Source organism: Varanus komodoensis, unplaced genomic scaffold (assembly GCF_004798865.1).
Source record: "Varanus komodoensis strain SLA01 unplaced genomic scaffold, ASM479886v1 scaffold7_3, whole genome shotgun sequence".
Lineage (NCBI taxonomy): Eukaryota > Metazoa > Chordata > Lepidosauria > Squamata > Varanidae > Varanus > Varanus komodoensis.
The window spans coordinates 11,384,621-11,397,699 of NW_025336480.1; the positions used below are offsets into that span (position 1 = coordinate 11,384,621).

The window sequence follows — 13,079 nt, forward strand, 5'->3', positions numbered from 1 at the left end:
CTTTTCTCTTTGCAGCTGGTAGGTTCAGAAGAACAAAAGGAAATACAGTCTAACACATTGCAGAATTATTTCGTAATTAGATTTTTAGTCTGCCCAATAGGTAGACCAACATTAATGTACAGAAGTTACTACACATGTTGTAGTGTTAGTCACTATTATTATTTATGTCTATACCATCCGGCAGTGAAAGCTCTGCAAAAAAAAAAAAAAAAGAGAGAGAGAGAAATTACTCTTTGGTAGGTTTGGTTTTAGTCAGCCATGAATTGCTCAGGCAGGCCTTCCAAATTCATGGGTGTTCTATCTCTGAAGCTTAGCTGTAGTCAACATAAGGGCGTTAGGCTTCTTGTCCTACTTGGGAGCTTTCCACAAACATCTGGTGGGCCACTGTTATAACAGTGTGATGAACTAGATGAATCCAGCAGGGCATCATTTCTCCTCGAAAATGCTGAGCAACATCATCCTGCCCTTTCTGTGTGTGTGCATAATTTGGTCTCTTGAAAATGTAGGCGTGAAGTGAACCGAACAATCACGAGCATCCCAGGCTCAGATTATTTCCTGAAGGACGTAGAGGATGTTGCTCTTTCTTTGCTTGTTTTTGTCAGTATCAGTGTATATTGGCATTTGTGTCACAATGTGATATTTCAAGGGGGAAATGTGATCTTTGCAAATACCATGGCAAGCTTCAGCGCCTGAGTGTGCCAAGAGCTGTCAGAGCTGGCATCACACCCTGCTTTTCAGACTGAGCTCTTCCTGTGATGGTATATCATTATGTGTGACACTGTTGTGTGCGTGGCAAGTGTCATGCATAATGGTGCAGCACTCTGGGAGAACGGTAGGAGAACTGACAGCAAATGCCTGTTCAGTTCCCACCCAGAAACTGTGCGGGCAGACAAGCCCCTTCTCATTCCCTTATCCTTGTTTCTCCGTGTCCAAGGCCAGTCTTTATGAGTGATGTGTGACACCTTCCCTTGCAAAACATTCCACACACCAGCATCTCCAGTGTGTATAAGACATAAATCCTGCACAGAGTGCTATTGAAAAGCATTGCCATCTGGGGTGCTATCCATGTTGTCTGCATAAATGCCTGCAGTTCCAGGATCAGGCAGTTAGTACGTAGGGTAGGAATTCCCAAGCTTTGTGCTGGAGCATATTAAAGAGCCGCTAGCATGCAGTGGAAAATGAATTAATGATCAATCAAAGGCTTCTGTGCGCCGAAATTGCCTGCCCCTGGCATCTCTGAATGAGAGGCTGTTCAGCCTGGCAACCTTAACCACAGAGGAACCAATCCACTGCATTTCTGAATGATTTACTGGTTTAGCCTTGCCTCCCAACCACCCAGAGAGGAGGCTGTCTGTTGCGTCTCTGAATGGTTTGCTGCTTCAGCCTGGCCTACTAGTAAGCTACAAAGGAGTCTGCTGCTACATCTCTGAAAGAGTTGCTGCTTTGACTTGGCCATTTTCTAGTCAGCCACACAGGAACTTGCCTGTTGCATCTCTGAACGATTCACTGCTTTAACCTTGCCATTTTCTAGTCAGCTTGTTGCATCTATGAATGATTACCTGCTTTTGACTTTGCATAATAATATTATTCCATTGTTCCATGATGTAGAGGCAGAGCAGGATCAGCAGTCCTTCAGAAAAAGTGCAGCCACACCTCAGTTCCTGCTGTGTTAACTCTGTGTGTGTGTGGGGGGGGGGCATGTCTTCAGTTGTAATTGAAACACAAAAAATAAAAAGCATACCTGAGTTGTAACAGGTTTGTTACACTGTTAGCAACCCAGGTACCAATTCTGGTATTATTACAGATCACCACTGAAGGTGTTCTAGCTGCTCTCAGAATAGGGTGAGCTTTCAGAATAGGGTGAGAATCAGAACACAGCTTTCAGAATAGGGTGAGAATCAGGAAAAACAGCATTTCATTGACTTTATTATTTCCTGATCATTATTTCCCAACTCTCATAAACTTCCCAGAGAGTTTTGGCTATTGGACAGTGTATAAAAGAAATAAATAGATGCCTTCATGTTGCCTCCCAGCCTTCAGTGTCTGACTGACTGCTTGGCTTGCAGTAGTTGGACCGAGTGTATGAGGTTGGTGTTCATATGCCAAAGAGAATGTATGCAGAGCTCCACTGTCTTTTGCCCTTCCTGTCTGTTTTGTCTCCTCCCTGGTTTAGCAACTCTGTGCCTTTTAATTTAACTGGCTGGGATAGTACTGGCCTGGGTACAGTCCAGGCAAAATCAAAACCAAGTGTGCTCAGATCCCGTTGAGATCAGTGAGACTTGAATTTTAATTGGAATAAGACCTGATTATTGAAATAGGACTTCAAGCAACCCTGAACTACCATGCCCCATAATGCCTGGAACTTTGCCTTCTAAAATCTTATTGAATTCTAGCACATCTAGATCAAATGATTCAAGTCTAGTATTAGAGGAAAAAAGGGGGAACTGCCCCCCCCCAAAAAAAACCCACCAGTTTTTTCTTGAGTCCCTCAGGAGAGAGTTTTTGTTCAGGACTCCAAAACCAGCCTGGAAAAGGAACCCTGTAAAATAGTTCGTGGCTTGCTGTGGAAGGTTTCAAGAGGAAGACAAGGAAAGGCATCTTCTTCTCCACCCTAGTGAAAATTTACGCCCACAATTCTTGGCCTTACATTTTATGCCTTCTTGCTTTTTGGCAGACGCCAGGAGGGATCAGAACAGGGAGCTTTTTAACACTGTTCTACAATATCACAACCTTCATTCTCCATTTCCCCACTCACACCATACACAGGGAAGAAGAAGCAGGAGTGAAGGTACCAGTATACGTAGGAACTCCTGCGTGCACCAGCCGGGTGTGCAGCAAGAGGAGCAGGGCACAGCGGAACCTCCTCCTTATATGTCATCACCTTGTAATAAGGAATAACAAGGGGATTTTTCTCCCAGCCTCCTCTCCAAGCCTTGTGTAGCTTCCAGGCAAGGATGCAAGGCTTGTAGAGGGGACAGGGCCCACCGGCAGAACCCAGAACTCTGTGGGTTAGATGTGGAATCTCTTTGGACCTAATCTTGGCATGGGCTAGAGGTTCCTCTTCCCTGCTATAAGCAGTCAGGATTCTAAGACAAAACAATCGCTTCTCCCATTTTCCTGGTATGTTAAAAAAAAAATCTCACATCTCAACACTCTGTAGATCATGGAAGGCACCAAACATAGGCCATTTTATTTTTTGTTTTATTTTTAATTTTTCCTGCCTTTATACAAACATCACCATCCTATTTTGGATGGGCCCATTTTGCACCAAACTGATAGGCACAGGACTTTCCACATTTGGGAATAGGCTGGATGTTTGCAGTCCGGAGTATTTGTGTTTGATATTCTAGGCAGCCAGGACTCTTTTGGGATATTCCAGTTCATCTCCACCCCTATACCCAATATTCTATTTCCTCATGCGCTTAAAGGACAGTCTCTGCCCCCTGAGCAAGCTCAGTCCTCTCCCCTTTTGGGGTGGGGAGAGTTGCCCACTTAGGGGATTTTCCCCTATAGGCCTTTTCTGCTTCTATAAACATTGGGCTCCCCCCAGTAATAGCGCCCCTTGTGTTTCTCAGCACGTCCATTTTATTTATGAATGAATGAATGAATGAATGAATGAATGAATGAATGAAATTTGTTTGCCATCCAATTACCAGTGTCTCTGGACGGCCAACAACATTAAGAAATGAATGACCCACTCTGGCTGCAAATACAATATTAAAATTCAGTAAGAAAACATATTAAAATATTGATTAAATAAAAAGGTCTTAACCTGGCGCCGAAAAACATATAATGATGGCGCCAGGTGGACCTCTCTGGGGAGCGCATTCCACAGTCGGGGGGCCACTGCAGAGAAGGCCCTCCTCCGGGTACGCTGTCTCCTAACTTTTCTCACGGATGGTTCCCGGAGGAGGGCTTCTGTTGCCGATCTCCGGGGGCAGGAGTCGCAAATAGGGGAAAAGTGTAAGCTGCTGCCCCTGCCGCCTCTGCCATGTGAGAATGATGATGGCAGCAGAAGCATGGATTCTGTGCCAGAAGGCCAGCTCTGAATACCTGGGTGCCCTTCAAGATTATAAGCTAACCAGGGATCCTCTTGAGCACCCACCTGTGTAAGTACGAAATTACATAGGATAAATCATTTCCAGCAAGAAAAGTGGAATCCCTAGGCTTCCCCACCTCCTGCAAAAGGTAAAAGGGCATAGCAAATACTTTGTCCTTAACAAGCACATTTGACAGCTTTTATCTTTCATAGGCTGGAAGAGCAGAGTTCCCAGGGCTTACTGTCTGCTTTGGCAAGCCCTGAGAGTAAATGACTTTCATAGCAGCCATAGCTTGGCCTCCACTGAGGCTGAAGCAGCCTTTATTCATCTATCATTCGTATCATATACACAAATCCAGAATGGTTATTTTTTTTCTTCTCCTGAAGTGGTGGATCGTACATGTGATTACTGTGAGTGATACCCTCGGTAAGCTCAAGGGGGAAAGAAAGCCTCCAGTGTCATAGGAAAACATTATGAGAAGATTGATGCAGGCAGATTTAGCCGTAGGTAGGGTTATTTGTTTGACTTTAGAATCAAAACATGTGGGAGGTTGTTGCCGGCAGGCTTAAAGTAATGCTGGCAAGGCAAAGAGGAAATAAAAGAATTGCATCTAGTGGGGATGGGTAGGTGGGGGCAATCAGTTTAATTCTTTCTGGTGTGAGGAGAAAGTATTTAATTTTCAAAGAATCTGTGGACCCAGGTATAAAACTGTCTTGCATAGGTTGCACTCAATGGCTCTTGTGTGGATCATGAAAGAAAGTGTAGATGAAGGGCAAGATCTGACCGTGCCTCAGATGAGGCAGTGCATGTCCCCAGGAGACATTGGTGTTGCGGGGAAGCGGGGGTGACCGGATCCTGAAGCTACTGCTGGAAGAAATAACAAGATTGTGCTTAGAGTTTCTCAGTTCACATCTCTGGTGGCATGGGCCTTTCCAGGGCCAGAAACAAAACTCTAAGATAAAAGGAGCAAACAAAAAGGGCCTAATCCAGTTCTGACCACCAAACTTTAAGTAGGATTTAGATAAATTGGAACAAGTTGAGAAGGGCAGCAGTGATGAACAGGGGACCAGAATCCAAGTCCTATGAAGAATACTACATGAATTGATACATTTAGCCTTGTGAAGAGAAAACTGAGGGAGGAAATGTTAGCACTTTCAAGTATCTAAGCAGTTTGTCACACAGAAGAGTTCTGCAACTTGTTCTCTGTCATCCAAGACTGTGGGACACAAAATAAAAAAGCTTAAGTTACAAGAAGGCAGATTTGGTTGAAGTTCAGGAAAAACTTCCTAAGGGTCAGACCAACAGTAGATGGAGATGGTAGACATTAAATTGATGGGAATATTGAAGCAGAGAATGGACATTCATCCGGCAGGGATGCTTTAAACTGGATTTTTGGACTGAGCAAGGGATTGGACCCGGTGGCCTAAATGATCCCTTGCAGCACAATGCTTATACAATAAAAATATTGTTATTGTAGCTTATTCTTGATTTTCAACCAATGGATTATTTTTGGTTTTTTGTCTTTTTATTAATTGGTGGCAAGAACCATAACAATTGCTGAAGTTGTATAATGAAAAAAGGGTATATTTTTGTGTAAAGTGTGATGTGGTAGAAATTGGGGACTGAGGAGGTCTAGGTTCTGGTCCCTGCTTGGCCATGTAACTTGCTGGGTGACTTTGGCCAGTCACAGACACTCAACCTAGCAGTGTTGAGTTGTGAGTATAAAATGGAAAGGAGGAAGAGAATTATGTAAGCTGCCCTGGGTTCTTTGCAGGAAAAATGGTGGACAGAGAGTCTACAGCTTTGTCTTTAAAAGGCCTGCAGGCCACATAAATTGCCCCCCTACTTTTTTGAAGCCCCCTTAGAACTTTTAGGTTTGTCACCTAAGTGCTTCTTCTGGACTGCTCTTAACCCATGTAAAGCTTTGAAGATCAGCACCACCCCTTTGAATTGGTTTGGAAACTGACTGGTCAACTATGCAATTGACAAAACAGGGGTGCTGAATGTGACACAACCATTAAAGGGGCACAGTTAGGCTTTCCAGCCTCTGAAACCAGTTGGGCCATCTCTGATTCTTAGCACTGCTTTGAGATAATTTTGCAATTGCCTCAGGAGAGATGCTGTAATTATGTCTTGTAACAATAACTAATTCCCTGAAGGTTCAAGGTTGAAACAGTGTTTGGGAGGTGTCCTTTCTTAATGCAGTCTGTTTCTTGTTACTCTGCAGTGCCATGGTTCAGTGCCTTGCAGAGGCATTCACACACACCCCTTTGAATTTTCCACATTTTGTTGTGTTACAACCTGGAATTGAAATAGATTTAATTGGCACTGTTACTACTTGATGTAGGCAAGATACTTGACACCATGAAAGTGCAAAATGTTTTTATTGTGACAGAAAATAAGTAAACAAAGACAAAGTGTCACTTTTCGATTGCATAAGTATTCATTTATTTGAGTCAATACTTGGCAGAATGACCTTTGGCAGCAATTACAGTTGCAAGTCTTCTCTGGAGAAGTCTCCATTAGCTTTGTGCATCTAGATCCTGCAGTGTTTGCCCATTCTTCTTGGCAAAGCTGTTCTAGCTCTGTCAAGTTGGATGGGATCTGTTGGTGAACAGCAACTTTCAAGTCTTGCCAAAGATTCTTAATTGGATTGAGGTCCGGGCTTTGACAGGCTGTTCTAAGACATTCAGGTTCTTGTGACTAATCCATTCCAGTATTATTTTGGCTGTGTGTTAAGGTCACTGTCCTGCTGGAAGGTGAATCTCCAGCCTAGTCCCAGATTCCCTGCAGACTGGTGCTCTTGGCGCAGTGTTGGCTTTGTGGTACACATAACATCTTGCTGCAAAAACAAAAAGTTCAGTTCTGGTCCCATCAAAGCAAAGATTCTTTTCCACGTGTTTGTTGTCTCTCTCACATGCCTTTTTGCAAACTTGAAGAAGGCGTCGATACGGGGTTTTTTCAGCAACAGCTTTCTTCTCACACTGTTCCATAAAGCCCAGCTATTTGGAGTGTCTAGGTGATGTTGCCCCATGGACAGTTTCTCCTATCTCAGCTGCAGATCTCTCCAGCCCATTCAGAGTTACCACTGGCCCCTTGGTTGCTTCTCTGACTAATGGCCTCCTCACCCAGTGGATGGCCTTCCCTAGGCAGAGTTGTGGTTGGGTTGTATGCCTTCCATTTTTTCCATAATGGATTGAATGGTGTTACAGGGAATGGTCAAAGTTAGGGATACTTTTTTTAAATAACCCAATCCTGATTGATGCTTCTGACAACTTTAATCCAGAGTTGTTTCAATAGCTGCTTGGTCTTCATGGTGCTGTTTGTTTAGATGGACTCCCCAAGAAATTCTGGGGCCATCCAGAAACAGGTGCATGTAATCTGAGATGACCTGACACTGGAATTGCTCACAGGTGGACTCCATTCAACTACTAAAAAAGACTTCTGGAGACAGTGAGTTGCACCAACACTTATTCAGACAAGTTGTAACTAAGAGGTGCCAGTCTGTTTTTGCTTACTCGACTTCTGTGCCACAATAAAAACAGTTTGCACATTCACTGTATTGAGTATCTTGTGTGCATCAAATACCTGAAGTGGTGACAATGCTAATTGAATCCATTTCAGTTCCAGGTAGTAACACAACAACATGTGGAAAAATCAAAAGGGTGCATGCATGCTTGTGTGAATACTTCTGCAAGAGTGGGGTGAACTCTTCTGAGACTGTTTGCCATGTGACTCACTTAAATGGTGAGGTTTTTCAGCAAGGTCAGAAGTGTAGTACTCAGAGTTGTACTTCAGTGCTGAATTTTAACCTTCCTTGTCATTCAGAAAGCTGCTTCTCTTGACACTGCTGATTATTACACTGGTATGTAGTCTTTAGTACGTATACACTTTATTATCTTCATGTTAGGTCTTCTAAAAAGCACATCCTGATTGTCAGAAAGGTCACTGATGGTAGTTCCCAACAAACCATTAATTTCATGCAGTTTTCTCAACATCTCAAAGATACTCACTCCTTTTTAAAAGAGAGAAATAGAGGTCAGCACTGCTTTTAAGGTGATACTAATTTGGCTTGGTAGGTACCCAAAATGATTTGCTCTTTCTGGCATACAAGTACTGTAGAATGGGAGAGATGGAAAGTTATACATTTGGAACTTTTTTCATGGGATAGACGTGTACAAGGCTTTGAGGTTCTCTGAACTTGTCCTGAGCAAGGAATTATAAAAAATTGTAAACATTTGCACATCTAAACCACCTTAACTGGAACTCAGGAACTTGTCCTGTTTATTTAATTATCTTTATTATGCCTGTATTTTCAAACTGTTCAATAACTGAAGTTCTCTGGTTGGGTGTGCAATGCATTAAAAACAAGTTATTTACTTGTCTGGACATTAAGATTGATTGGGATTCCCTCTTGAGGGTGCCTCATTTGCCTGGAGTTCAATATGTATCAATTTGCTCATGATACAGGTACCTTTACTGTGAAACTGCCTCCCTCCTCATGTATGGATAATGCCAAGTCTTACAAGCTTTTGGTGTTGCTGAAAGACCTGCTTTTGATGCAATGTTTTCCCCTTGTCATTGGATGCATCGTATCTGTTTATTTATACATTTCTCTTCTTCCCTGTTACTTGTTTGTTAATTTTGTATTTTTCTGTGTTGTCTTGCTTGTACTTCACTTGGTGATTCTTTGATAATGAAAAGCAGGAGAGAAATTTAATAAAATCAATTAACGGAGTGTTCCTGTGGTCCCTGGGCTTTATCTGTGGTGTCACGGGATTTTTGGATTCCCAGATTTTAGGGTGCAGTCAGTACTCTGACCTCAGAGCTGGAAACCTGTGCCCTTTGCTTTCTGAAGTCAGGAAGGTGACCCCAGAGAGAACAGGAAAGGTGAACAATGTGCAGGGGGACATATTGGACTGGCCAGGATCAAGAGACACCCTAGTTACACCATCAATCTAGTGCAGTGGTGGCTGGCGCACAGAGCCCTTTCTGTCGGCACGCAAGCCAAGTCGCCCCAGCATCGCCCCAGCAGCCAAGCATCGGATAACAGGTTTTATTGCAGTGTCGGCACTTCGTGATAAATAAGTGGGGTTTGGGTTGCAGTTTGGGCACTCGGTCTCTAGAAGGTTCACCATCACTGGTCTAGTGGAATCACAGGGCAGGAGAACAGGGATGTCCATAAGACCCTGGGCTTAGGGGCTTATAGAGATCCTGATTGGATTGCATCCTGAAATAAATCCTCAGGGATGCAGCCTGGAACATGTTCGGAATTCCTTCTAAATGAACTCTTAACAGCTTTCAAAACTATGAGTTTCACATTTTTTGGGAGAAACTTATGACGGTTAAACTAATTTGTTCACTGTATAGATATAATAGTAAAATGCCCCATTTTGAAATGACCACATGCACACTGACATTCTTTAACTTTACTTTTTGTTTGCTGCCCCAAATGCTAATGCTTAGTTTTAAATACAAGTGTTCATGATTCTCATAACAAACTGCTTTGTACCAGCACCCCTCTTGAAGTCAATACTTTTCTTGCCTAGGATAATTCCTGTGTTAGAGGATTCTTCACCGCACACCTCACCAAGCAACCTGTCCAGCTCTGACAGTTTAGATGTCAACAGGGCGTACTCTCAAAGAGTAAGTCGCTATGATCTGGATGAAATCGATGCTTGCTGGTTGGAAATCTTCAACATGGAGCTCAAGGAAATGGGTACGTATTTGTGGATCTGTTATTTGTCACCTGTGTTACATGCACGGAGGAGATTTGCCCCTTTTCAGTTCAGTTTTCAAAGCTGAAATTTCAAAGCAAACATGCTTTCTTCTGTTGTATGGTATCTCCTGGCTCAAGGATAAATATTGCATTGGGATTATTGTGGTTCTGTTCCACTACTCCTCTTGCATTTCCAGAAATTTCCTGGAAATGATACATGCAGAAAAAAAAGAATGGAGAAAATAGCCATTTCAAGATGAAACATGTAGCTAACATCTAGAACTACTGAGCGATCTTGATATACTTGTTACTAATGTAGAAACTGATATGTCTTTGTTTTCCAAGGGATAGGGGAAAGATGGAATAGGTTGAATAATAAGAAGCAGATCCAATCTTATTTGAGGTAACTTACTTGTCTAGGAGAACAAGTTTCTACGTTTCTTAAATATTGATTTGTTGAATAGTAGGCAGCTGTATGCTTCACTGCTCATTCTGGAATACTTATTCTCTGCACAGAAAGTAGAAGGTTCCCTTTTGGCCCAACTATCAAAAATAACTCAAATCCTTAAAATCTTTCCTGGACGTTTTCTGTACACTGCCCCAGTGGTAGATCGTCTGATAATACCATTTTACAGTGATTCAGTCCCACATTTCTCCATGAAGACAAGACACTTCTGATCAGATGTGCTTGGATTAATCATGTTAGCCCTGTCCAGAGGATTCTCATTCCCAAAAAAATACTGACATAGTGGGGCTGTACATGTAGTCCTGCTTCCAAGGTTGCACATGGCATTAGGAAAGGAGCAGAACATGCAGCATCCAAGCCCCTGTTGCTGCTTGACATGGGTAACTGAGTGAAATTAATAATAGGACTTTTCTTGTTTCCAGAATTTTGGTGGAAAGCAAGGGCAGGAGAGCTTGGTGAGAAACAACACAAACAGTGCAACCCCATGTGATCAGAGCTCCCTATGAAAACAAAGCAATATGGCTTCCAATCACAGGCTAACTGTTTATTTAAGTAGCTACCAAAATACTTTGGTAACATCAAATCGGCTTTGGGAATCCCTTTTGCTTTTGCATTCAGAATCTTTTTGTTCTGCAGAAGGGTCAGATTTGTGAGCGTGCCTCTGCAGAGTCCTGTCTGAGCCCTGCACAATCTTTAGTGTATTTAGTCATGCATCTGTGAATTGGAACGGTGCTGTAGCATCCAGTTTTTACAAGGTTGACTCAGCCATTTACCAAACATGTCAAAGAAAATACGTTGCAAAGCGGGGAACTTGCCACATACATCCTTCACAGAGTGTTTTTCTTCTTCTTCCAGGACTCAGCCTTATTTATTCAGTGTCTTGAAACCACAGTACCAATGTACAGCCCCCCACTTCCCCCAATAATCATACTCCTAGGAAATGCTAGGTTGACGTAGAAGCCACAATACAAACACACACCAATGTATAGGTGTGATAAACCCTCTAACACATTTGCCCTGCATTTCCACTTCCATGTTGAGGCTGTGCTGCTTTCGAAGAAAGCAGGAATTACTTCAAAACAAACTAAATAAGATTGCAAAGCACGGTCTGGGAAAGTAGGGAGTTTCTGCTTAGCACTGTCCAGAGCCTCATGGGAGCACTTTCCCTTGCATTATTAGTTCCCGGGTTCCATGCTGGAGGAGAGGGAAGGACAGAGGGCAATTGAGGGCAGAGTTTTCTTGAAGGTGCTCTGAAAAATCAGCAAAACAAAGGAGTCAAGCAAAACCTTATCATGGGATTCCCCAGCCTGTTGCCTTCCAAATGCATTGGGAAAGTCTGCCTTATTGGTCTATCTTCCATTGCTAAGAAAGTATGTTAGCCTTTGACTAATGCATACTTCTTTTATTAGTGTATCAGTTCATTTCTGGAGGATGGTGCTTTGGTTGTTTCCTGTTTTTCGACTTGTATATTCATTAAACAGGCTTGTTTTTGTCATAATCTATACTGCACACAAACTTGCTGCTGCCTAGGAAAAAGGGAGACATCGCTGCTAGAACTTGGGGTTCATTCCTCTGGCTGCAGCACATGACCCTACCATTCACAGTGTTTTTTCCAGGCTAATTGATAGGCTTCTAGAAATGGGACTTTTAACTATTCTGATTGCATATATCTTCCAGGAGAAAGCACATTCTTTCTCTGAATGCTTTCAAAACAGAATAGATATCTTTCCAGGATAAATAAAGTATATAATTAATTCTTCACTCTCAAAACAGGACAAAAGTCCCGTTCCTTTGTTGCTGTCACATGCCTGTGATCAGCTCCCCTACTCAGTAGAAATACTCAGTGTAAAGAGCTGCCAGCTGATAATATGATGAACATTTAACTGTGTCTGAAGGTTTTATTGGTTGTTGCTGCTGCTGTGTGTGAGAATAAAAGAAGTTGGTCTAAAGTAATTTGGATCAAACACTGAACCACATTCACATGTAGGCAGCACGAGGCCTTTTCCCATTTAAGCAGAAGCTGGGCCACAAATCTTCATTTATGTTTTTATTAAGATTTCACGCCGTATATTTTCATCTTCATTTAATCCAAAGCTATTGTATGATTGGGCCTACGGAGACTTCAAAGGCTTGAGGAGAAAAGTCCCTTCTCTACTAGGCAGCCCTCTCCCCCCGCCCCATTCTCCAGCCTCACACAGTCTCTTTTTCTCTCTGTCACAAAAATATCTTCAGAGAGATTGCTAAAATCCAGTGAATCCCCAACTCATTCTTTTTCAAGGCCTTTAGTATTTCCAGATTCCTTTGGCTACATGAGTTACACTACACGCCTGCATGTCAGATCAGGACCAAAGTCCCAGAGTTGGTACTGTGGGACTCTGGTTTTGTCCCTGGGAACCAGCCCTGCTAGCTGAGGATCTTTTGCCCCATGGGGCAGAGCAGCAGTGGGGCACTGTGGACCCATCCTAATCTGTATGAGAAGCCCGGCAATGTCTTGTGTCAGCAAGAAGCCACAGTAGGAAGAATTCTTCTTTGTTTTATGAACAAGCAGGACAGTTGGCCAGCTCTGCCCTGCCTGCCAGGGTTGTCCACTAGAGCTGGGATGAACCCTTTTGGCATCCATCCCTCTAGCATCTGCAGACTTCCTCTCTTGCTTGGCCCAGTCCTGCAAAATAAGCGAAGAGGAAGTCCACAAACACTCACTGGCCTCTGGTTGCACCACTGGCAACCTTCCCTGTTAGGTGCATCCACTGCAGGACACGGAAGAGGGACGTTGTGAGCAGTTCTGCCAGGCGCTGTTTGTGGCAACATACCTTCTTACTCATCCGGCGCAGCCTGCAGCATGAGTGCCCCATGA

At 43.1% G+C, this 13,079-nt stretch overlaps 1 protein-coding gene across 8 annotated transcripts in view; it reads left to right on the forward strand.

Annotated features, from left to right (window-relative positions):
- The window catches only part of JADE2 (jade family PHD finger 2), a 193,176-nt gene that overhangs the window by 89,327 nt on the left and 90,770 nt on the right, over nt 1–13,079 (forward strand). For all 8 annotated transcript variants that reach the window (XM_044454220.1, XM_044454219.1, XM_044454218.1 and 5 more), the window contains one exon: nt 9,590–9,759. In XM_044454220.1, the coding sequence (XP_044310155.1) occupies nt 9,590–9,759 (170 nt within the window). The remainder of the gene's footprint in view (nt 1–9,589; nt 9,760–13,079) is intronic.